This window comes from Periplaneta americana, chromosome 10, assembly GCF_040183065.1.
Source record: "Periplaneta americana isolate PAMFEO1 chromosome 10, P.americana_PAMFEO1_priV1, whole genome shotgun sequence".
Classification (NCBI taxonomy): domain Eukaryota; kingdom Metazoa; phylum Arthropoda; class Insecta; order Blattodea; family Blattidae; genus Periplaneta; species Periplaneta americana.
In genome coordinates this window covers 181,970,155-181,997,507 of record NC_091126.1, presented here as the reverse complement: position 1 = coordinate 181,997,507, position 27,353 = coordinate 181,970,155, and the positions used below count along the sequence as shown (strand labels likewise).

The following is a 27,353-nucleotide window of genomic DNA, read 5'->3' as shown; positions in this document are numbered from 1 at the left end:
AATGGAGAAGTGGTATCTATAATTGCCCCTCTGCTTTGTTCGGCGTCGAGAGTGTAATCGTCCAGAAATCGACCTCATCTCTTTGGCCTGTCATTACCTGTTGCGAGGTTTTAATGTTTCAGGTCTAGCAATGAAAGGTCGTGATGTGACTTATAGTTTCAAATATTTGTTCCCTTAAAAGTAAAAAAATTCGACGACGATTGAAGGAGCCTAAATTATTATTACTGTTACTACCTGTATTTTTTCCTAATAGCAATAATAGTAGCGGTGATGGTAGTGGTGGTAGAAATATTAATAATTCGATGTTATTATAAACGTATTGTATGTGTATCTGATGCTGAGGATTTAACAGTGAAGTTATCTTCCGTCTTGCTTCCCAATAGTCTGAAGAAGTTCGCAATTTTCCAGGTATTCCATGTCCATATACTCTTCCTTTCTGTCTGTAAGTCGATTCAATGATGGTGTTTACTGAGGCAATCCTGGCCAGTAACCAATCTGAACATGGCCACAGCGGATTTTTGAGGTAGATCAAGATTAATATTTTTTAGGTAGATCAGGGATTAATTTTAAAATTTCCGCAATCGAGATGTATAATTTAAACCCTTTCCATCTTTAATTTTGGTGTTCCACTACCGAATTTTTGTGATTAAGTTAATTCGCCTGTTCATAACTCGTTTAACAGATTCATATGACATTTGTAGTCTCTTTTTATATTGATTTTAGTTCCTTTCTTGACTAACATATCAGCTTTAACATTGACATGGAGCCCAGAGTGGGCTGGTATCCATTGGAAAATTATTCTTCACTGAACAAGTAATAATTGCTTAAGGGACTGGTTCCCAATCTTTTTTTGACTAACGACACACTATACTGAACGCCCACGATATCGCGGCACACTTATTTGTTTTTATTAATAATAAAAATAGTGCTTTTCTTCTGAAGGAAATGGTTTTGGATCTCTGTGTAGAATATTTAATAGCGGACAGGAAGATGATTACTGTTCACTACACGGGAAATCTGTAGTTTTTAACCTCCTTTCCTTCCAACTAAGTTAAGACTTTCAAGGTCTAAGCGGAATTCAAAGAAAAATTATATTAAAATCATAATTATTCACACATACTTCGGTTCCATGATGAAGAATGCAACAAAAATTTGTCGGAACACCGTTCCAGCGCCAGAACTTCTATGTAGTGTCGGACATCCAGTGTTGTAGATAGGTCGGTGTTAATATGCAGTCGAAAATTTAAAAAAAGCAAGCAGCAACTTGAGTGACATTAGGAAAAACCGAAGGTATGTGTCAAAAATCCTAACCTATCTATTCTGGATGTCCGATAAAAGATTTTTATTGTGGTTTTTGAAAACTCTCCTATTTGAAATAATGTGAAGTCTGCGTTTTGTGGATTGCACAGAGTTTATCTATACGTGATCTTATGATTGACAGATCAACACGTAAATTATCTTCAAGATGAAGCTGTCTGTTCCTTTGTTTAGATTTCACTATATTTTATGGTATAAAATGCTGATTCACACAAGTATGACATTGAAAACGGCAGTTCTAAATGTCTTTCTAGTTTATTCGGCACCATCGACTGATTTGACAACACATTTCCGCATATAAGACACTTGAGATTTTGTTTATATTCATCTCCATACCACGTAAAACCATATTGCAAATATTCATCACTATATTTACAAAAAGGGTGCGTTTTTGTGAACCCTGAAGGGAATTTTCGCTCACATTATTTGAATTAGAGCTGCTGTCATCTAACCCAGAACTTGATTCAGACCGTCTTTTTCGAATTAAAAATTTATCCACAATAAAATATAAATCAAGCATTTTCGATAAAATAGCCTAGTCGCGCTCACACGTATATACTGAAACTGACCGATATGTTCTGACGATTCTAAACTCTGTTTATTACTAAGTGGGAAGAGTAAACGAATTACTAAGCATTGTTTCAAGTGTTCACTTTCATTCGAATTATCGCCAGGGAGAAAAAAATTAAAATGAGATTGTTTCATTGGTAAAGTCTATTTCAAATAAAATTATCATATCAAAGACTTCGTTGTAAATAAAAAAATCATTGTGAAGCGACTTTCTTGATGGCATAAAACTTATTTTTCAGTTCCAAAATTTCGCGACACAATTCACGGGGCTGCGCGACACACCGGTTGGGAACCATTGGCTTGAGGTATGCATCGACTCTTGGAGTAAAAATTTACAATTCCTTCTCAATCTAATTCAAAATTCACTTACTACTTTCTTTCAGTTAAATGAAAGGACTGCAAAAGGAAACAGAAAAAAAAATACTATTTTGTGGGCACAGGACAAAAATTTTGCGAAAAAAAAAAAATCATATGTTCTTTCGGCGGGCATTTCTTCGCTTCCAATTGACTTAGATCATTCATTTTTCTCCAAATTGATCCCTAACAATGAAGAATGTTGTAGTCTAGAATGAACTTAAAAGCATTTCTCACTTATTTTCTATGTAATTTTTTCCTAACATGTAAAAAGTTATTTAATTTTTTTTTATTTATAGGCAGGCAATGCTTTTGCTACGAACTAAATCGGGTGATTTTAGATTACAACATAGCTCTATGTCTAAGCTTCAATTTGGTGTTTGAATGAAGTCGATATCTCAATTCCAAACGTATTTTTTACTTGCTCAAAGACTGACAAATGTTGAAAAAACTGAAATATAGTAAAAATGAAGTTAAAGTTAAAGTTCAAGCTAGGTAACAAATAACTCACTTTTATGCTCCTAAAACCCTCTTGCAACATAGGTGAGGCCCTCTTCTTGTGTCTTGAGGTCAATTTTTCTCTTTTTCACAGCCCTCCGGTACCATCTTCGCTGCTATTGCTCAGGAGTGCACTGTATGTTGGCCTTCAGGATTCGGGTTTCGTCTTCAGCATTCACACCAGGCATTGCGTATTTTCCTGGGGTGATGCTCATCTTCTGGAATATGCCCAATTCAACTTCGTTGCCGCAATTAAAGTGGCAGATATCTTCCATGATCCCAAGTTTCAGGGTTGTACGACCTACATACTTTTCTTTGGGGCAACGTCTCAACGTCTCCAAATCAAACCATTGAAAGAGTTTTGCATTCTGAGTCTTGTCATACAAGCACCTGCTCAGCATACTGGGGTTTGTAAGCCTTTCGTAATAGGTTTAACCCACTTCTTGGCGCAAGCAGCTGAGCATGGAGTAGAAAAAATTAAATTTCGTCCATTAATAGTGGGCAGACCTTAACATGTTACATACAGGATGTTCCACTCATAAGTATAATAAAAGAGATAGCTATAACTTGTGAACTAATACGAATTTATTGATGAAACCAATCGTTACAAAGAATGAAAACTTGGATTTTTTTTACCATATATCCCAGAAACTTCAACATGGCTTCCATTAGTGGCACGGAAAATGTCCAACCGGTATTCTACCTCGAGCCATGTGTTGTGAAGCATCTGTGGTGTGACAATGTTGACAGCAGCATAAATTCTATCCTGTAAGTCTGCCAAATCACGTACTGATGTCTTGTAGACCTGGTCCTTAACAAATCCCCACAGGGAAATGCAGGTGATTAGGTCTGGTGATCTGGCAGGCCATACGATGTAAAGTGATCCTCTTCCTCGGACACTTTACGCTTGGAATGTTTACTGCTTTGGATAACAAACTTCCCGTTTCTCTGAGCTGCCTATCCCATTTAATTATTGATACATGTGTCGAAACGGCTTCCCTCGCTCTAAGGTTGTACCAACGACGAAACAGGCGCTGCACACGAATCACAGATTTTTGTTCTGCTAATGATAGTACACAAAGGACTTTTTGCTGTGGTGTCCACATGGCGACTAACTCTTCCACAAGACGCAAGATAGATTAGATTTATCAAATGAAATGATCTACGTATGCGCGTGATACATGACTCATGTAACAACAATGAATTAAAACTTTCAGACTTCCTCTTTAAAATGGTACTAACCTTCACCCATTTGAACGCATACTTTTGACGTTATAACAATTTATTTTATTATACTTATAAGCGGAACACTGTGTATGTTTAAAAACTGGAAAAATCAGGCTATAATATGAGACAAAAAATAAAATTTTCATTTTTTTAAAGAAAAATTGCCATTCTAGGGGTCGATGCATACTTTAAGTGTGTTGATATTGTTATGCCCCAGGGCTTCAGCAAGCCCTGTAGCATTCTTCGATTTGGGCATTGATTTCGAGATAATCCAAGAAAAGTTTCACGACAAGGTGACTGTATTGCATCCATGTCAAACAGGAAATACAAAGCGCCTCCAGTTTGTGAATAATTTGCACGCAAAGCGATTTTCCACTGAGTATGTAGGCCTACAGAAGCCGGTGAACTTGCTACCAGGGTAAGAAGTACGTGGCTGCGTGGACTTGATATCACTGCTTGCGATGAAAGTAACCTTGCGCCATAAATTACAGCTAGACTAATCACATTGGTCAAGTGAAATTAATCATGCATTTTAATTGGTTAAATTAAAATAAGCATTGTTCGGACTCTCTTACGTGCATCCTAACAAAGCGTCATATTCATATATTACACAGAATAGATTCGGTGATTAAGATAACGTCTTAACGTGCGTATAAACAAAAAGGTCATAAAGTCCATCTCGTCCATATGTGACGTCACAGCCGGAAAGCCGGCAACAGAACATAAAGAGCGTTTTGTTAATGGATTAAGGACAGTCGAGGAGAACCGAGGATCGTGGCAATTGAGAGAAGAAGAGCGTTTATCTTGTGTAAGTTGGCTTAAAAAGTAAATCATGTTTAGTTTTGTGTGAAATCAACTTAATCTTGAATATAAATCAAGAATCAAGTAGTTTTCGTTTATATCCTGAGCAAAACCAGCCCATCTAGTAAAGTCAACCTACTTTTCCATTGTATTATAATGGTGGTGTCATAAAATTCTGAGAAGTTTGAGTATCATCAGAACACAGTATCCTAATCATCCGCTTAGTTTGTGCGCCATAAGAAGCGCGCACAACAATATTATGGTAAATTTCCTGGCTGGCTGGTTTTGACGTGGTGTGCGTCATTCTCCTAAGCACTCACTAGGCTTCGGAGAATGACGCACACCACGTCGAAACTAGTCAGCTAGAAAGTTTACCATAATATTAACACAGCAAATAAGTTATTACTTGTTCACTGATTATATACAGATAGTCACTTTAGTATTCGGTCAGTGTAATTTTTCTCATTTTCGAATATTCTTCAACGTAATTAATGATGGCAAACACGAAAAAAAAATCCGTATACTTTGAAAGGTCGATATTTGCATATTTTTATCACGTTCATAAATTTTAACTAATGCATTTCATATAATGTTTACTTTTGTTTATCATATGCACTCAATTTAATATTCGGTCAGCATGCGTCGGCCTCGTTTCTGCTGTGCATGTTGGGGTAGTGGAAGCCACTTAACCCTACTGCTGTCGGAACATTCAGACGCGTCTCCAGTGCTGCAGGTTTTCTTTCCAGTGTGTCGCAAACGTAAGAATTCGAGTTTTGAACTGCGACAGCACGTTGTTTTTCACCACGAGGAAGGTCGTACGGACAGGGATAACGCCAGAATGTCGGGTATGAAAAAGAGCACGGTTGGTGACATAACAAGGGGACCGGATTGAATCCATACCGCAGAAACGGCGACCAAAGAAACTAACAAATAGAGTTGTACGTTCTATAATCAGGAAAGTGAAGAAAAATCCACGGATAAGTGCACCACAATTAGCAGCAGACCTCGCAAGTAAATCTCAAAGAACGTGCATCCAGAAACAGTTCGAAAAGTTCTACGACGGGAGGTTTACCATGGAAGAATGGCGAGGAAAAAGCAACTAGTCACTGAAGTCAACAGGAAGAAGACAACATTGACAAAGATGAAGAATGGTGGAACAATGTAATTTTTGCAGACGAAAGTCCGTTCGATGAGTTCGATTCAGGTCGTAGGTTGTTGTTATGGCAACCAACTGTAAAACATGTTATGGTGTGGGCTGCATGGTGTTCATAGATAATATGGTAGTGTATCTGAGAATCCTTAAAGACAATTTACACAAGAGTGCGGAAAAATTGGTGATAAGAAGGACACTCAAATTCTATCAAAACAACCAATCCAAGCACAAAGCTCACATAGTGCGTAATTTGTTGCTCTATAATTGTCCCAAGGTGTTAGAAACGCCCCCTCAATCACCCGACTTGAACCCTATACAGAAGAGTCAGGCAAGTGCCAGTTTCTTGTAAAGAACAATATTGAAGAGGGATGGGGTAATATTAATCAAGAATAAACAGCTAGTATGCCCAGGCGCTTGGAATGAATATCCAACCAGATATTAAATTTTGTTTTTGTAATTGTTGGAGGATACATTGTTGTGTGTTTTGGTTTGTGACCGAATATTAAATTGACTCTAATATCTGTGCATATTTTGAAGAATCAATTATTTCGTTAATATAGAATTTGATTTGAAGTTTAATTTTTTTGTTCATGGTATAAGAAGTTTAAATATATTTATTTTATACACGAGAATGAATTTATTTTATTTAATATGATTGATAGAAGCTGTAAAGTATAACAGTTACGATCTGACCGAATATTAAAGTGACTGTCGGTAAGTGTATCCAAGAATTTTGAATTTGTTTTACCTTGCAATGGATTTCTTTAATGTTTTCCCATTTTAGGTTATGTCGTTGAACTGATGCCTGGATTGCAGTTTTAGAATCGGATGATTTTGCGTTTGTGTACCCAAACAAGCATAGTTGTGAATGGCTTCAACCTCGCCATCAACATTCGTTGTATATTTCACAAAAATGTATTGAAGTAAAAGTATGGACAAGTAGTCCCTGCTCCGGCTCCTTCATCTAGATATATGCCCACCTGTGCAAATGTACAGCCATTTTGGATATCTTCTGCTTTTTCAACATTTATAACTGTCTTGTTGAAAATTTCATTAGGATAAAGGCAAGAGTTCACTTATAAATTATTAATTGGACTGTTTCGAGATATCGAGTTTTAATATTTAAAATGGTATTTCTATATTTCCTCTAAGCTTTACCACTTCTTGTATGAATCAATTTTGTGCCTTTCGTGTAACTCGAGGGTCTTTGAATCTACAAAATTTATCGGAACTTGGTAGCCTTCTAAGCTTTAATGAACTCAGGGTTCGACCCAATACTTTGTGAATAGCTTTGCAGACCGTTATTACTCGACCAAGGCAAGGCCAGTGGAGTCCGTACATCGGCGTGACCAAACCTCGAACGGCAATGATTACACGCGAGAGAAAACTACAACCAGGGGTGGTTCGTGCACTAACCGCTAATAAAAATCGCAAGCTTTGCTGTATCAGTAATGTCACTACTGTCATCAAGAGCAAATAAAATATATTATATAAATTTTCTTGCTTTTTTAAATATTCCTCATGAACACAATAAGAAATCTCTTGAATTCTCTTCTGGATATTTAGTCGAGAAAACGCAGTTCTTCAAAATTAATTAACAACTTTCATTGGACAAATTACTTCAGCCACCTTGATCATTACGCTTTTAAAAAACTCTCCTCCGTTGGAAGGCTGAAGAGAATGAGCTATTTCGTTCGCCACTAGATAGCTGCTTCCTTACATTTTATTTATGTCTTCTTTCTCTTCATGACGATAATTTAGTCCACATCTGTGGAGTAACGGTTAGCACGTCTGGCCGCGAAACCAGGTGGCCCGGGTTCGATTCCCGGTCGGGGCAAGTTACTTGGTTGGGGATTTTTCCGGAGTTTTCCCTCAATCCAATATGAGCAAATGCTAGGTAACTTTCGGTGCTGGACCCCGGACTCATTTCACCGGCATTATCACCGTCACCTCATTCAGACGCTAAATAACCTACTTAAAAAAACCTACGATGATTTATGGCTGATTTCAGTCCTTTGAGTTTAAACTCGTTTCATTACTACACTAGCACGTAATATTCAATCAGTTTCTCTATATTATTATTATTATTATTATTATTATTATTATTATTATTATTATTATTATTAGAAAGATTAAAAAAGAATTAAAATGGATATATAGCTTAGTCCAGAAATTATTTTATCTTTCAAGGGAAGATGTAGGCCTATATTATATTCAGGCACGTATATATACGTTATATATAAGAATTATGGTAACACTTGCTGATTAATAATAATAATAATAATAATAATAATAATAATAATAATAATAATAATAGGCAGCCGGGTAGCTCAGTTGGTAGAGCAGCTGGCTACGGACTGGAAGGTCCGAGGTTTGATCCCAGGTGGTGACAGGATTTTATCTCGTTGCCAAACTTTCAGAACGGCCCCGAGGTTCACTCAGCCTCCTATAAAATTGAGTACCGGGTCTTTCCCGGGGGTAAAAGGCGGTCAGAGCGTGGTACCGACCACATCACCTCATTCTAGTGCCGAGGTCATGGAAAGCATGGGGCTCTACCGCCATGCCCCCCCAAGTGCCTTCATGGCACGTTACGGGGATACCTTTTACCTTTTTAATAATAATAATAATAATAATAATAATAATAATAATAATAATAATACATGCTTACACATACGTACACATATGTAAGTGTTCTGCCCATGGGCAGGTCTTTCATTGCAAACCCAACATTCTCCAGTCTTTGCTATTTTCTGCCTTCCTCTTAGTGTCCACATATGATCCAGATATCTTAAATTTGTCTATCATTTGATATTTTCTTCTGCACCGAACTCTTCTCCCGTTAACCATTCCTTCCAGTGCATCCTTCAGTAGGCAGTTTCTTCTCAGCCAGTGACCCAGCCAATTTCTTTTTCTCTTCCTGATCAGTTTCAGGATCATTCTTTCTTTATCCACTCTTTCCAACACAACTTCATTTCTTATTCTGTCTGTCCACTTCACACGCTCCATTCTTCTCCATATCAATATTTCAAATGTTTCTCTTCATTTCGTCGTAATGACCATGTTTCTGTCCCATGCAATGCTACACTCCACACAAAGCACTTCACTAGTCTCATCCCAAGTTCTTTTTCCAGAGGTCCGCAGAAAATGTTCCTTTTGCGGACCTTTGGAAAAACAACTATGGAAGAGATTAGTGAAGTGCTTTGTGTGAAGTGTGGCATTAATATTTTATTTATATATTTAAATATGTTCCACATTTTAACTTACTGGTTCATTGTTGAGGATCACTCATTGTCTTACTGTCTTGAAGTGTGGTTTGTTTCTGCAATATGTTGAAAAGTACTAAACGATTAGTTAAAGTGTGAAACATATTTAAATATTTAAATAACATTGTTGTAAAACCGGTAGGCTGCTACTGATATAAATAATCTAAAAAACGTTTCAAAATAAAAATAAAATAACTTAATTAGAAAGTGACGGTAAGGACTATGTGGGGTATTTCAACACCCCATCTACTAGTTATATGTTTTCTAAGAAAATAAATTAACTGTCTTATTTTTAACACTTGGCATATGAAAACATAAAGCAACTCTGAAACAATGAAAATATATCATTACATAAGAAGAGGTTTTAATGTGTTTTTAATTTTAAAAACTGTGACTGGGGTGTCAAAACATCCCACCCAGTCCTTAGAAGGTTAAAACTGGCTTGTATTACAATGAAGTCACACGAGTCGTTCAGGCATTAAGCTGCTATTACAACGGCAAAGTCCCTGACAATGTGCAATTATAGAAACTTGCCACAAGTTATAACGCAACTGGAAACAATGTCAGAAGGTATTAAAATAATTGAGAAAGTATCAGAAATAATTATGAAGACACCGCAAGAACCATATACTGATAATGTGAAAGGCAAATTCCCTGGTGTTATACAAGAAACAGTGACTATGCAGTATTGTGCAATTTAATGAAAGAAGAGAACAAAATCGTAAATAACGTACCCTCCGTTGACCTCGTGCGATGTCGAAAGAAGCCTCTCGCAGTATAATAATTAATTGACAAACGCACAAGTTTTACTGTGACAATGTACGTATGGATGCATAGTTCTATAGGTACGGAATTAAAATTTGAAGCGAGTCTTGATGTGAGTCCACCTGTATGTAGGCAACAATTTCACACGACTATCTACAAGTAGTATACGTACAGGGGCTCTTGTTTATTGCACATGCGCTGTGTGTTGTAAGCGAAACTTGTACAATAAGGGAGCTCCAAATTTTATTTCCGTATCTGTACATTGTAATTCCGAGGCTTCGGTCCAGGGTAACGAAATGCACGAAGTTGCGAACGCAAGGACGACTGTGTTGTGTATGGAAGGGCGAGCATGCAGTAAACATGTAAACGTTCAGTCGCAGCAGGGCACAAAACAAGTATTGACATTTGCAGATGTAATATGTACAGTGCATGTCTAGTACAAAAAATAATTGTCTAACGTTACATGTTTTAATTTACATTATACTGTACAAGTTTTAACAATATAAAATAATAATTTGTGTATGAGCAGAAAAGAAAAAAAATATATATGCAGTACTTACATAAAATACATTTCTTCACAATTCAATACACCGAATTACAAGGTACATTCGTAACGTATCAAAACAAAACTTTTTTCAAGAAACTCTTTGAAATATTGGTGAAAGGAATGTTGGCATGTACCGACATTATACAGTACACAAATCTCGATGAAACTCTTTTTCATGTTTTATGTATAATTTTGATGTTGAAGGCCAATGTATAATTATATATTTTCCATGTACCTTTTGCTATTACACTGCTTTTGAAAGAATCGATTTCTATCTGCCCCTATAATTTAAAAAAAAAATCGCAAAATTCGGTGTTTTTGGTTTTAATAAGACAATATTCCTTTCCGAACTTCTCTATAAGTTAGTGCTTATATCTGCATGTATAAATAATCAAATAAATAAAAATAAACAAAATATACTTGTTTACTCACAGGATCTCAAGTGTACGTGTGGTGATTGCAAGGACCCTCGCCAAACAGAATTAGAAAGGCGGTAATGTAATTTCTTACGAAACCAACTGTACTCTGACAGTGCCATTCCACCCCATGGGTCATGGCGTCACGTATATTCCGTCCGTTCCAAACTTCAGTCTCGCGAATCGGTGACCCTAGGCCGCAGTCTGTACATCATAATTTGTTATTCACCTTGCGGAAGAAATGTCCCGTTATTCACATCTAGAGTATTTTCTTGTTCTATTTTTATCCGCAGAATGTAGGTAATGTAGATAATTTTTATTTACCAATAACCATCCGACCCTTCTTGATTCAATTAATCGTGTAGTGTGACTAGAATTTGTTTCCCAGGAAACGTATGTCAATATTTCTGTTAAAATGTGTGAAATGTGGCTAGGCTAAATCACATAGAACGAAAAAAAAAAAAAATGGGTCTAATTACTCGGGGCGAAATGTCTATGGGTGTAATAAATTGAGCGAAACGTCTGGGAATGCTTCTACCCAATCCTTCAAGAAATTGGCCTACATATTTTTTTCTTAATCGTTGCCTTCAATATTACGTTTTCTAAAATTTTTGATTAAGAAAAATATGTTTCCTGAAGGAATAGGTGAAAGATCCTAGACTGTGCTGTTGATGTACGTCTTTAAAACATTCCAGTAAAAGAATCATGCAGATATTTAATTAATTGTATATTTTATTATGTAAATGCTTTACGGTTATAACAAAAATATGCACGTTTGATATTATTTTTACATTTAATTACTAGCTATTTTAGTATTCTGAATAGTCTTTTATAAAGTGTAATCTATGTATATTAAGCATGAAAACTTTTGTTCATTTAGCTTTTATAGTAGCTGATACATAAAAAAAATAATTTCACTAAATTTTTGCAGGCCAATAGTGTACCTCTCCCTTTAATATTTTCCATGTGCCTTTTGCTATTACAAAGGATCAAGTTCTACCTGTCCTTGTACCATTTGCTATTACAGTGTTTTTCAAAGAAGCAAGATCTAATCTCTTGCTATTACAGTGTTTTTCAAGTTAGTGGGGTTTAAAAAGGGCGCGTCAGCTACTCTGCCTATTTGCTAGACACCGGCAAATCAGACAAGACTCACGCCCGTAACTGCCTGCCGTCAGGCTTGGGTTCCGGTGAAGCCACAAAGCAAGTTAAAAGTTAAGACTGGTCCATTCAGCCCGGGTTTTATAAGCCCAATCCAGGCGAGAGCCGAGAAAGCCTTTCTGTGTGCTAGTATTTAAAGTGACTTGCATTCACGGAAGCCAGTCTACGCTGGTTAAGATGAAACAGTACTAGTTTGAAATCTAAGTTCGTTGGCTATTTAGTCACTTCAAAAAATCTTTATTTTCTAGTCCAACACGGCAGAATATTCTTGATTAAATGAACATAGTTTTACAATTTATTGCACTACAAAATTTCATAAAATAATAAGATAAATATTATACATTTCATTTTTCTGCAAAGTGTATCTGACCCAAGAAATAACGGTAGATAATTCTTGATTAAAGAAACTGTTTTACAATTTATTGTGCTACGGAATTTCATAAAAAATAAGACAATACTATACATTTCATATTCCTGCAAAGTGTATCTGACTCAACAAAATAGTAACATTACATAACTTGTGACTAGTTAAAAGAGAGGAGAGGAGAGGAGAGGAGAGGAGAGGAGAGGAGAGGAGAGGAGAGACATCAATAATAATTATTATGAATATCAACAACATCTATTTTAAGAAAATATTCCATTTTAACTTTTTCCTTAACAATTAAAAGCCTCATGAAGACCTGTAAAATGTAAGAAAGTTTTTCGTTCTTCAGAATATTGATTTGTTATTTAACTTCTGACGGACAGATTTCTTTTCATTTATGAAGCTGAAAGCTTGAAGGTTTTGCATTAAATTTATATTACTGTGATGAAAAGGAAAGTGCAAGAAATTTATAATAACTGTTGGCATTTAATGGATATTATGCTGAATAGAAATGGTTTTTTTAGTATTAATCTAGAATGGATTCACACTCCTCCAAAGTTTATCTTCAAAGTGCAGTTTACACTTGAGGTCCACACCTGTGGAGTAACGGTCAGCGCGCCTGGCCGCGAAACCAGGTGGCCCGGGTTCGAATCCCGGTCGGAGCAAGTTACCTGGTTGAGGTTTTTTCCGGGGTTTTCCCTCAACCCAATACGAGCAAATGCTGGGTAACTTTCGGTGCTGGATCCCGGGCTCATTTCACCGGCATTATCACCTTCATTTCATTCAGACGCTAAATAACCTAGATGTTCATACAGCGTCGTAAAATAACCCAATAAAATAAAAGAAATAAATTACACTTGAGTGTACATCCTGGATGGAATTTACGGAGAGGGGAACTATGGCCCAGCACTGCGACTTGTTAAGGTCTATTGCGCTGACCCTCTAGTGGCGCATTCCCAAAGCCACACAGGCTGACCACACTAAGGTTCTGTGTGTACCCAGGTTTCGAGCAGACAACCCCACTCGTCCCTAGGCCAGCACCCTCCGTGCGTCGCCAGCTGGCGATCGGTGAATGCTACGGAATGATATCGAAATGGAGAAGTGGTGACGAAATTATGTAGGCTAAATGCCTAATATGGGGAAAAAACGGGAGAACCCCGAGAAAAAACCCAACTGCGACCTTGTCCGCCACATGTGTCACTATGGATTTTTCAATGAAAAAATCCCAGACCTTACCGGGACTCGAACCCGGGCCGCCTGCGCGAAAGATTGAAGGTCTGACCACTCAGCCACCGCAGAGGATCATCTTGGCTGGACTCACTTGTTTGCTGAGTTCCACAACTACGCAATGGTGCATGGGTTCATTCAATTAGCTGCCCTGCCCTCTGTTTAGAAGATATTGAAACGAAACTACATAAGCAAGTAGATTTAGAACTGAGAATCGAATTAAACATTCTCCCGAAAAAGTGCCTGTAGACTATGGGCTACCGCCTCAATTATAAGTTATTGAAGAAGTTGAATTTATTACAATTTTATTACACCTGGGGAATTTTTTAAGTTTTAGCAACGCTAGTAAGACTTTTGTCGTTTTCTGTTCGTTAGCTTGTTAAATATTGTGAGGTGATAACCAAACGGTGACAGCCAGAACGTTGCAGATGGTTCCTTTGTTTTGTTTGAAGCACAGTCATGGCAGAAAATACAGTTTCACAAAGATGTGTGTGATGTGGTGGAAAAATAAAAAATAAACCTGATTGCTATTTCATGTAAATTTGGATAGGCCTATTCATTTCTCATTTTTATCCTGAATTTCGAATTACTCCTAGATTTAAAAGTACTTTCCAGTCCTTTGATTATAGTTCAAGAAGTTGAAGGATTTCTCCATGGGAAGTGACTGTCTCTTTCTGTTCAACAAAAGGGTTGACAGTCCACACGTTTTCCCTCCCCGAATAGTCATGTTTGGAATGGTCGTTTTCAAACTATAACAACATCTGCAATAATATCTGAGACTGAATCCTGTGAATTGAAATCATCTGTTTCTATAATACATATAATCTGAGTACGGCAGAAATAATTTTATTTTCTGTTTTAAGTGCATCTCTTTTACGCATGAAAAATTCAATTGGTTCGTTGATTAAATCGGAATGTTTTGTGTTGAGATATCGAAAAAGCCGCGATTGCTTCATAGCTTCATTTCCCAGAACAGTAGCACAAATGACACATTGAGGTTGCGGCAATTAGTCAATGTCAGTGCATTGTATGTAGTCAAATTTTAAGTATTTGTCCATATACTTATGAGTGAACGCAGACCTTTTCTTCTGTGTGCTGGTAGTTTTCTTCCCTATTTGCTTACCCTGGAGATCGCTCTGTGGACTTCGAGGTGTATGCATCATTAGTTCTTGCGTCACAAACATCTTCAGTACGACATTTTTTAATAGGCCTACCAAAATTAAACAAAGACCTTTGTCTTTTATTCACACTAATATTTAAATATGTACGCCTGTTACTTTAAAAAAAGTCGCAACACTCGGATTTTGAAACATGCACTTACACGCTGCAATGCAAAACTTACGGAGAGACAGTATTCAGTATCGAGAACCGGATATAGACTGCCTTAGTCTAAAATTTAAATGAAAAAGAAAAAGTTTACACTTCCCATCTAATTGGTCATTGACGTCTGCAACACACGTTACTCCGTTTAGTTTTGAGAACATCATTCGCCGTCCATCCTTGTAATCGACTAGCAGGCAATTTTTACGATCGACTATAAACAGCCGTTTTCTTTTTCCCGAATGTTGAAAGGTTTCTAAGTCTGAAAAATTGCCTTACTTACTTACTTACTTTTAAGGAGCTCGGAGGTTTATTGCTGTCCTCGCATAAACCCCCCATTGGTCCCTATCCTGAGCAAGATTAATCCAGTCTCTACCATCATATACAACCTCCCTTAAATCCATTTTAATATTATCTTCCCATCTACATCTCGGCCTCCCCAAAGGTCTTTTTCCCTCCGGCCTCCCAACTAACACTCTATATGCATTTCTGGATTCGCTCATACGTGCTGCATTCCCTGTCCATTTCAAACGTATAGATTTAATGTTCCTAATTATGTCAGGTGAAGAATACATTGCGTGCAGTTCTGTGTTGTGTAACTTTCTTCATTCTCCTGTAACTTCATCCCTCTTAGCACCAAATATTTTCCTAAGCACCTTATTCTCAAACACCCTTAACCTATGTTCCTCTCTCAAAGTGAGAGTCCAAGTTTCACAACCATAAAGAACAAGAGGTAATAGAACTGTTTTATAAATTCTAACTTTCAGATTTTTTGACAGCAGACTAGATGATAAAAGCTTCTCAACCGAATAATAACTGGCATTTCCCATATTTATTCTGTGTTTAATTTCCTCCCGAATGTCATTTATATTTGTTACTGTTGCTCCCAGGTATTTGAATTTTCCACCTCTTCAAAGGATAAATGTCCAATTTTTATATTTCCATTTCGTACAATATTCTGGTCACGAGACATAATCATATACTTGGTCTTTTCGGGATTTACTTCCAAACCTATCTCTTTACTTGCTTCAAGTAAAATTCCCGTATTTTCCCTAATCGTTTGTGGATTTTCTCCTAACATATTCACGTCATCCACATAGACAAGCAGCTGATGTAACCCTTTCAATTCCAAACCCTCTCTGATATCCTGAGCTTTCCTAATGGCATACTCTAGAGCAGAGTTAAAAAGTAAAGGTGATAGTGCATTTCCTTGCTTTAGCCCACAGTGAATTGGAAACGCATCTCACAGAAACTAGCCTATACGAACTCTGCTGTACGTTTGACTGAGACACGTTTTAATTAATCGAACTAGTTTATTGGGAATACCAAATTCAATAAGAATATCATATAAAACTTCTCTCTTAACCGAGTCATATGCCTTTTTGAAATCTATGCATAACTGATGCACTGGCACACACCTGTGGAGTAACGGTTAGCGCGTCTGGCCGCGAAACCAGGTGGCCCGGGTTCGATTTCCGTTCGGGGCAAGTTACCTGATTGAGGTTTTTCCGGGGTTTACCCTCAGCCCAATATGAGCAAATGCTGGGTAACTTTCGGTGTTGGACCCCGGATTCATTTCACCGGCATTATCACCTTCATCTCATTCAGACGCTAAATAACCAGAGATGTTGATAAAGCGTCGTAAAATAACCTAACCTACAACAACTACTAATGCACTGTACCCTAATACTCCCATTTTCTCCATTATCTGTCGAATAAAAAAATCTGATCAACAGTTGATCTATTACGCCTGAAACCACACTGATGATCCCCCAATAACACTGGCCAAAAAAAAAATTGAATGTTTCTTGCACTTCATGAGTCAATTCTCACTAATTTTGGGTTGAGAAAAACGAATATGACAATGGAAAATTTTTCTTAGCTCTAGTTTCTGTGATACACACTAGGTGGAAGTATTTCAGTTTAACGGATTAAGAGAAAAGATACATTTTAATTACATATGCCAACAACATTGAAAGTGCATTTAATTTTTTTAAATGGCAGTTACATTCGAAGAGTTCTAAATTTATGGAAGAACACCTGGCAGTTGGTTGTGTCTGAAGAGAATCATGTGTGGCTTCATGAGATCGTCGTCTTTTAGCTTGCCTCTTTTGAGTTCCGGAGCATCCCTACGCCAAGACAGCAGTAATCCTCAAGCATTTTTTCATTCCAGCGGCCCTGATATGTTTGTTCCATAACAGAAATATCGTGATGGAACCTTCCTCCGTGTTCATCACTGAAAGCTCCACAACTAGGAGGGAAAAAGTCTAGGTGGGAGTGGAGAAAATGGATTTTAAGGTACATTTTGCATCCAAGTTGATGGTATTTTTGGAGGTGCACTGTCACCAACTGAGTGTAGTTATCTCTTTTGTTGCCTAAAAATCCATGAATAACTCCCTTGAAGGCTTCCCAAACTTCCTTTACTTTCCCCTCCAAAACTTGGTCAAATGCAGGATCCTTTACAAGTTCTCGAATTTGTTGCCCGACAAAAATACCTTCCTTGACTTTGGCATCACTTAATTTCGGAAATTTCTCTCTTACGTATTTAAAGGCCTGTCCTTCTTGGTTCATACCTATGACAAAATATTTTATCAAACCCAGCTTAATATGCAGGGGTGGAAGAAGAACATCTTTTGGGTCCACGAGAGGCTCGGCAACAACATTTTTCTCGCTAGGGTTATGATTTCTTGCAGGCCAGTCTGCCTGAATATAATGTGATTTCCTATCCCTGCTGTCCCACATACATAAAAAGCAGCAATATTTTGTGTACCCCAGTTGCATTCCTAAGAGTACAGCAATGAGTTTTAGATCACCACAGATTTTCCACTTGTGATCATGATATTCGATTGAGTCGTAGAGGGCTGTCATATTTGCATAAATCTCCTTCATGTGAACTCCATGACCAACAGGAATAGAAGGAAGACGGTTGCTATTGTGAAGTAATACAGCTTTCAAACTAAGCTTGGAGGAGTCTATGAATAGCCTCCATTCAATTGGATCATGGTTCAAATTCAAACATTTCATCAAGCCATTAATGTCGCAGCAAACAAGATTGTTTTTCTTCTAAAAAAAAAGGGAAGCAGATCCCTGTGACGTTGTCTGTACTGTGAGAGACTGACATCATGTTCGAGAAGATTCCATTGCTGTAGTCTAGACCCTAGAATTTCTGCCTTCTCCTTTGACAGGTAAAGGTCTCTAATGAGATCATTCAATTCTGCTTGACTCAGTCTGTGCTGTTTATCATCTTTTTTCCTCAAAATGAGGGTCCTGGGATGTGGAAGGCTTGTTGGGTTCTTTTTCTTGTTCCACACTGTCTTCATTTTCTACTTCAAACACACAATTTCCGTGACATTTTTACAAATTTTACGCTTTAAAAACACTTCCAAACCAGAAATTCTGCATTAATTACAGCAGAAACAATATGAAATCACAGTGACAGCAACAATACCTATGTTTGTAACTTACAAACAGTTGAAGAACATTTGTGTTTTGTTATTTGACGGGTGTGCCAACTCCCAAAACAAAATTTCCCCCAAACTGAAAGTGTTGACTCTAAAAAATGAAATGTCACTTTATCTACAAAGCAAGAGCTAATATGTCATTTTTATGGTGATATTTGAATTCAGCAGTTGGAAACACATAAGAATTAGCTATTTTTGAGCAAGAAACATTTTCATTGTTGACCAGTGTAATTTCATCTACATATGGAGTTAGTCTTCTCAAAGAATATTGGACAACATTTTGTATGAAGTCAACAAAACTGATATTCCTCGAAAGTTACTACAGTTAATCTTGTCCCCCTTCTTAAAGATAGGTACGATTATGGACTCCTTCCTTTGTTCTGGTATAATTTCCTTTTCCCAAATAGCAAGTACAAGCTTATAAATTTCGTTAGATAATGCCCTTCCACCCTCTTGTATTAACTTTGCTGAAATTTGAATGATACTGTACCTGGAAACTTATAATTTTTCAGATTTTCTATCGCAATTTCGACTTCAGAAATTGTGGGTTCGGGTATAAATGGCTCAGCAGTTTGTATTTCAATTTTGTCCCGATCATTTCTATTTGGCCTATGTATATTTAGTAGTTGTCCAAAATAGTTTTTTCCATCTGTTCAAGATTAAATGAGAGTCTGAAAGCAAGTCACCATTCTCATCCTTGATCACGTTTACCCTTGCCTGATATCCATTCTTAAATTCCTTTATGACTTTATATAAATCTCTAATGTTTTTATTTTTACTATTTGATTCTACCTCATTCAGTTTTTCCTTCAAGTAATCTCTCTTTTTATTCCTAAGTGTACGATTTACTTCCCGTCTTTTATTGAAATAATTATCTCTATTCGCCTCAACTGGATCCTTTAAGAATTTCAATTTTGCCCGGTTCCTTCCTTCTACTAACATGCAACAATCTTCATCAAACCACGGTTTCTTTTTCTTAGTTTCATAATAACCTATGCTCTGCTCAGTTGCAATTTTGATATTATCTCTGATATTTTCCCACGCGCTATTAACATCTAACTCTTCCTCAACTTCGTCGGAACTTGCTAATACTGCAAACGTATTTGAAATTTCGACCTGATAATGTTGCTTAGTTTCCTCGTCCTTTAATTTCGGAATATTGAATCTTTTAATCTGAGAAATTGCCTATCATTAAAAAAAATGAGTGACTTGATCACTGACATTTGCTACACAGATGTTATATGGTAATATTCTAGAACTTAGAGACTATCTGGATCTGCGATTTTGGACACAATCACGAATATTTCTCTTCTAAGTATATTTGCACTATAAATTATTTATTCGTGAAAAATGCTTAGAAAAGTAAACTGAGAAAATTCAAGACAATATCTCGCGGCCCGTTACAATTGGTGCCAGTGCGGCGGTTGACTTGGATGTGTCTGTCAACTGATGGCACAGCTCAGAGATACATGCATGCATAATATACGTAAAAATTAGTGGAAAGTTATGAGGCGAATATCCCGAGAGCCAGACTCAACCACGCGGCGTGAGCTTCCGCGGTCCACTGGCCGAAAGGTAATCTGACCGCTCCCTATACGAATAAGAGGCGGGAAGAATAATTTTCTACATTTAAATAATTTGTCGCCCTCGGTAGTATAGTTTATATAGCGCTGGCCTTCTTTGCTCGATGTTGCGGGTTCGATCCCGACCGAGGTCGATGGCATTTAAGTGTGTTTAAATGCGACAGGCTCATGTCAGTAGATTTACTGGCATGTAAAAGAACTCCTACGGGACAAAATTCCGGCACACCTGCGACGCTGATATAACCTCTGCAGTTGCGAGCGTCGTTAAATAAACCATAGTTTAATTTAAAAATTTAAATAATATGAGTTTGTCGACACTACTTGAATTAATGTTCCTCGTTTCATCCACATCGAAACTGAAGAGTTGTGGAGGATCATGCAATAGAGAGGACTGCGTAGTCATAATGTTGTACCTGCTATTCAGAAAATATTAAATCTTTTTCATACGTACATACATAATGTTTCTGCATCCGGTATGATTTCCTCTATTGACGATGTATTTTTCACAAGACCATGTATAAATGTGCCAGGATATTTTAAATGGACCATTAGTAAGATATATATGTATATGCCATTGAGAGACATTTTTAAGGAAAGCTTCACTATACTGTTTTCGCTGTAAGAAAAATCCTAATGTAAACACAAGCACGTGGCTGTCATACCCGTGATTGGCTCCCAGTTGAAACACTCACATGACGCAGGAAAATATAGTCCGTATTTGGAAACTATCATCTTGTATTATTTGAAAATAAAAAATTGAATTCTAGTTATTAAATACAATGAAACATATAACTTCACTCATATGTAAAACGCTATGTAAAAGAAAAACTACTTTTATATATTATGTACTATGAACGCGGATGAATACAAACAGTAATACCGAGGTAGTCTGTTTTTGTAACAAACTGGCGTCACTTGAGCTCGTAGATGTTTACGTAAGCACGTGGTACTGAAGTATGGCTTCTGCATCCTCGGTGTGTGTGGTTATTAAACATAAGAGTGGAAACCCTCTCAAAAGCGGAGAAAAACAAATAGTCTTAAATGTATATAATAAGTTAAATGAGTTTTAATTACAGTAATTATAAAGTAAATGTTTCCCAAGCAAACGAATGCATAGTAGTGAGGTTAGGTCTATGTGACGAATAACGGGAAATGTTTAACATGAAACAGAATATACAACAGTAGGCGGGAACACGTACTGAGAATCTATGGCGCCAAACAGCGGCCAATGAAGCCTCACTTCAGTCACGTGCTATTGTTTATATTAGGATTTTTCTTACAGCGAAAAGATATATACGATGCTTTTCGTAGTCTAGCATTGGTCAGGCTTGCGTTGTATACTCCGTGTCTGTTCTTTTGCAGTGAACATGTGGAGGCCCGGAAAGACAGCAGTTCCCTGGCTCTTGCTTCTGCTCATGATGACCTCCACATCGTGTTCTGCAGAGTGAGTGCTTATACTTTCTAGTCAATCTTTTGAGAAGATGATATAATGATATTAACGATAATATCGATGACAACAGCAATAATAACTTAATAATAATAATAATAATAATAATAATAATAATAATAATAATAATAATAGTAATAATAATAGTAGTAGTAACAGCTATAATAGTAATAAGAATATTATTGAAGTTACAACAATAACTACGATATTCTAAATCAGTTACAATTTCTATCAACCATAAGGTATAGTGCACAATGTTTGATCCCTTGCCTAAATTCATCCTCAACAGTTGTACCCTGGCGATGGTCAGTAGAAACCATTTCTTTTTCTGCAGTAGCAAGTGTACGTTCAGTTGGAGCGAGTGTTATTTTCTGTTAAGTATTTAATATCTGTGAAGTTGGAAAACTATTCTTCTTATACAGAGCGATCAGATGAGATTTGAATAGGAGCGACGGGGTTTTCACTGTGACTGGCGAGTCATACGGTACATACTACGTGCTACGATCTACTATACGGTGTTTTCTTCTGAATTTAAAGTGAAAGTATGAATAAATGTGAACTGTGTAATCGTTAATCAGATGTTTACTACTGAACAACGTTTATATATTTTTATTTATCAGTTGGAAGATCGGAGGTAAAAGATCTCTGGTGAGGTCGAGACGTAGATGGAAGGATAATATTAAAATGGATTTGAGGGAGGTGGGATATGGTTGTAGAGACTGGATTAAACTTGCTCAGGTTATGGAATGGTGGCGGACTTATGAGGGTGGCAATGAACCTCCGGGTTCCTTAAAAGCCATAAGTAAGTAAATGTGTTAACCCAGTCTGCTAGCCAAGTACGAAGATAGCTTGAAACATGATTCCCGGGTGTAAAAATTCCATCGCATACAACAATCCATAATCTTTATAATAAATTTCAGGCAACGGGAAGTATTCCGCCTGAGAAACAAAACAAATAGTATAGGATTCTCGCAGAAAAAAAAAAAAAAACATTAGACGACATTGATAATCGATTGGAACAGTTTCCTAGAAAATCACTTGGGGGCCTTTCATAAGAACGAATTTCTTATGGCTCTTTGCGAAAAGCTACTAAATTGTTAAAGTTGCAGCCGTATAAAATAACTAAGACACTTGCTCTCCAACTGGGTGATCCTGCACGTAGACGTGGATGCTGAATAATATTCATAACGGACTAATGCGCCCACCTGGTTCCACCTCTATGATTGTGTGTTTGCAAAACAAACGTTATTGGAGTGCTGAGAAACCTCATATCGGCTGGTTCATGAAGTACCCCTCCAAGACGAAAAAATTGGTGTATGGTGCGCCATGAGCGGAGAAAAAAATTATAGGGCTTATTTTCTTTCGGAATACAGTTGATTCATACCATTCTGACTCATTTCTTTAGAGAATTAGCTGGCAGGGAGCGTGATTTCGCTTTCTTCCAACAAGACAGCCACAGCGCAAACAGCCGATATTTCGATGCGAGAATTGAACATGTGTTCCAGCAGGACAGAATGATTGGTAGGGATTTGTGACCCTTCCTGCGATTTTTATCTTTGGGATACCTGTACGTTAAAAATGCTGTGTACAAGACAAACCCACGCACGCTGAAAGAACTGAAACGTAATATCCGTCATGAAATTAACAGCATTAATCGACTAGAACTACAGCGAGTTTGGGACATTTCATAAAGAGGTGCCAAAAATGTGTGGAAAACGAAGGCGGCCAGTTTCAGCACCTCCATCAATAAAGTTGATAAGCAAGATACTTTTTACAATAGTTACGGAAACTTGTATGGTTGTATCACCGCGACACTACACTATCCGCGAGAGCATCAGCAGCGCACAGTGAAAACCCCGTCGCTCCTGTCCACACTTCATCTGATCGCTCTGTATATTCACAGAACAAACTACGTATTTCATATGCTATAGATTAGAGTGTCTAGTGTAAGATTACACAGTCGGCGGACCGGATATTGCAGCATACATACAAGAACAAAATGCCACCATACGTTTGTAGTGCACATGTATATATATTTCGTCTTTAGGACTAAATTCGGAACGCTATTCTCATCTCGCGAAATTTCAATAATGATATTGCCATTTTTTATTTCTGGTATTTTCATATTGGACAACGGGAACTATGCAATGATAGCTGCCAGGGAGGTAAAGGCATCTAAGCATCTAAGGCGTTCCAAGTTCCAAGAGCTACATTAAAAGATTATGGTGAAATCGGATGTTTCGGTTGAAACCAGTTCTCACGGAATATGTTGAAAAGTGACTAGTCCAGTATGGACAACAGCTTTAATGGATTATCGACTGCGCCGCTGTTACGTCACCTGTGCAGTTGGTTTGCAGCCGCGTCTTTTTTTTTTTTTTTTAGTGAGTTACTTTACGACGCTGATTCAACATCTCAAGGTATTTAGCGTCTGAATGAAATGAAAGTGATAATGCCGATAAAATGAGTCCGAGGTCCAGCACCGACTGTTACCCAGCATTTTCTCATATTGGGTTGAGAGAAAACCCCGGAAAAAGAACCAAACTATGTAACTTGACCCGGCTGGGATTCCAACACGGGCTGCGCTCATGTAACTGAATGGCGCAGCTTTTGAAGTCGAAACCGACTGCTTCAGTCATTTGCTGCTCGTTTCCGCCAAACTGAACTACAGCCGTCAGACTTCATTGATTTCTCTACTCTGTTGAGATGCAGAGGCATTTATTGCTGACGTTCAAATCATGAATGATGAATACATGTGTCCACACCTGTGGAGTAACGGTTAGCGCGTCTGGCCGCGAAACCAGGTGGTCCGGGTTCGATTTCCGGTCGGGGCAAGTTACCTGGTTGAGATTTTTTCCGGAGTTTTCCCTCAACCCAATATGAGCAAATGCTGGGTAACTTTCGGTGCTGGACCCCGTACCCATTTCACCGGCATTATCACCTTCATCTCATTCAGACGCTAAATAACCTAAGCTGTTGATAAAGCGTCGTAAAATAACCTACAAAAAATGAATCCATGTATAATTACAAGAGTGAGTCTTACAGTAACCGAATTCAAAGGAATACTACCTGCGCAGTGATTTGCGAGAAGTTTTCGGCAGTGAAAAATGCACGAAGGAGAAAAATATCTAAGAACCTTTCTTGCTATTAGAATCATTCTTATCACATATGACAATTTCGACATTGTCATTTTATTACAAACATTAGAAAAATTGATATTTTGATGTGATATGTGAATATTTTGTATTTTTACGCTCCCAAATATTAATAACATAATTAACTGAATATTAACAATGTACCGCAAGTCTACACAACCTTATACCTAGAGCTCAACACTAGTCCATATTTTGCACATTATTTGTCAGTGTTACTATTTTTATTTTTTTTTTTATTATTGTACTATAATGAAAGGTAAGAATTTATACCACAACAAGAGGATATTAGGTTAGTTGTGCATAGACTGTCGGTACGTCATAAATGACGTGAAGCCTGAGATATGGTCAGGTTACAACTGAAATGTGTTCTGTATCGCAGCAATTGAATGGGGATGGGATATGCCTCTCGTGCATAGGTTTCAGCGTTTGCCCCGGCAGTTGGTTTGTTTACATTGCACTGCGATTCGTTGATCGGTTAACCACATAAAGCTACAACCTCACTCCATTTATACCACGGCAGAGTTTCCTAACAGGTACGCCCACTCTCTCTTTCACTCTCTGCATATCTAACCTTGTAGTCTCTGTGGGTAAATTCCTATCTCTCATATCTATAAAAATGGGTCTGAGAGACCCAACCCGTGCAGTTACGTAACTTTTCATGACCCGTTCACTGCCGGGTTAATAATAATAATAATAATAATAATAATAATAATAATAATAATAATAATAATAGACTGACAAGAATGACATGTTATTAGTGAAAATAAACATAGATCGTGAGTGGGACGTTTAAGTGACGTACTCTAGCAAAGTTGCAAGCTGCTTCCTTAGTCGCGTGTCGAGTTGTGTAACAACAACCACTGCTTCTGTAGCTTACTCACTTATTGCACCCATTCCCCTGGTTTTTCTCCGAGCGATCATGCAATATTTCAAACATTTCACGCTTTAAGTTTTCCCAAAAATAAAAATCACAGTAACTGAGATCAGGGGCTCTAGGGGGCCACAAACCTCTGCTTATTATGCGGTCTCCCAAAACTTTCTTTATGGTGTCCACTGAACGTTCGGCAGTATATGGGGTAGCATTTTTCTGTTAAAAATAACAGTATTGTTTTTACTCGTTTGTAGTCTGGCTGAAAAATGGAAGCAGTATTGTATTCACATACACATCTGTATTCACAAGTGTGTCAGAGCAGGTAGAATAGAAAGTGACGTTACTTCCTCTAGTTCAGTGATTCATCGCCGAGTGGCGCTAGCCCTGTTTTCCGACCGCAGTTTCAGAAGTGTTATTCGAGCGAATGCAAAAGGTTTTTAAAAATAGCCGTTAAATAAGAATGTATTATAAAGTAGTTTGTTACAATATTTTACTTATTTAAAATGTAATATTACTATATTAATAAATCGTGAGTTATATAATACACCCCGAATAGTAAATATAATAAGCAACCGAAAACTGGTTTTAGCCATAAATACTCAAAAATGAATATTTTTGTGGCATTATAAAGTATGCATTAACATGAAATTATAGTTTTTTATACAAAAGAAAGAATATAATATAATAAATGAGACAATATGTTTTCACCAATAGCTTTTTATCTACTATTTACTCATTAGTTGCAGTTTTACCTGGTTTATACGTAATTCAGGAGAAATAAGAAATATTACGTGCAACTCACACTTACAAATTAAGCTTCGATATTATATCTATGCTAATGCAAGTTTTGATCTTTTTAGATATCTAGGTTATTTTGTTTTGTAAAATTAAAATAATTTAGTAGCACTGCATTAACTAGTTGTATGATACTTACTGGATAATATTAAATTAACGACTTTTCCATGAGAGCTATTACTTTCTCATATGCTCGAATAGAAACCTCTTATGATGTGGAACGTAATAAACAAATGCAATATAATTATAAACCAGATTAAGCAGCATTATAATGTACTTGTGTTAATGAAATTACGACTGAAGTGCTATGATTAAAAATAAGATAATTAATAATTAAGCATGTACTCGTACATTTAATGAAGTAGATGCTTGGATTCAATTAGGAGTTCACAATTATCGCTCGAATACAGCACATAGATTGAAAAATGTTAAGATGTATTAAGTCTATGGTGAACATCACAAGACAATCATTTTCTAATTCCGAAATGCCGCTATAGAAAATCCTGATTAACTTTTTTCTGTCAGAATATATTTAAATCTGCTATCCCACTAGAATTACTATATTTCGTGAATGCTCTGAATTGTCACTGTATAAATAATTCAAGGGTTTTTCTTAGGCAAACGTGTTCTTTGTATTGCCAATTACGTGTAATATATTTTCTAAATCCGTGTAATGCTAGAATGCTTTGTACAGGGCAGAGGAGGGAGTCTTTGAGTTCAGTGTATCTGCAAGGTCGTTCTTTCACCTTGTGAATTCTTTTGTACTTTCACTTCCCTCGAACCGATCACAGTTTATAGCTCTAAAAGGTATCGATTTTGACAAACTCGCACAAAAAGCTGAAATGCTAGTCTGACGTTCATTCGCTGGAAGGAATTGCGGCCAACGTAACCAGACACATGCACACAAGCGCGAGATTAGATACTATATTGTTCTGATTTTCGCTTGTCACGCCCAATTCTTTCTTTACTTTGTTATTTAACGATGCTGTATCAACTACTTGGTTATTTGGCATCGATGGAATTGGTCATAGCTAGATGGTATTTCGTAAGGGTACATTGTTATG

General features: G+C 37.1%; 1 protein-coding gene across 5 annotated transcripts in view; it reads left to right on the top strand.

The window, feature by feature from the left end:
* ort (ora transientless) overlaps positions 1–27,353 on the top strand; it is a 244,997-nt gene that overhangs the window by 107,888 nt on the left and 109,756 nt on the right. For all 5 annotated transcript variants that reach the window (XM_069838560.1, XM_069838561.1, XM_069838562.1 and 2 more), the window contains one exon: positions 21,387–21,468. In XM_069838560.1, coding sequence (XP_069694661.1) covers positions 21,387–21,468 — 82 coding nt within the window. The remainder of the gene's footprint in view (positions 1–21,386; positions 21,469–27,353) is intronic.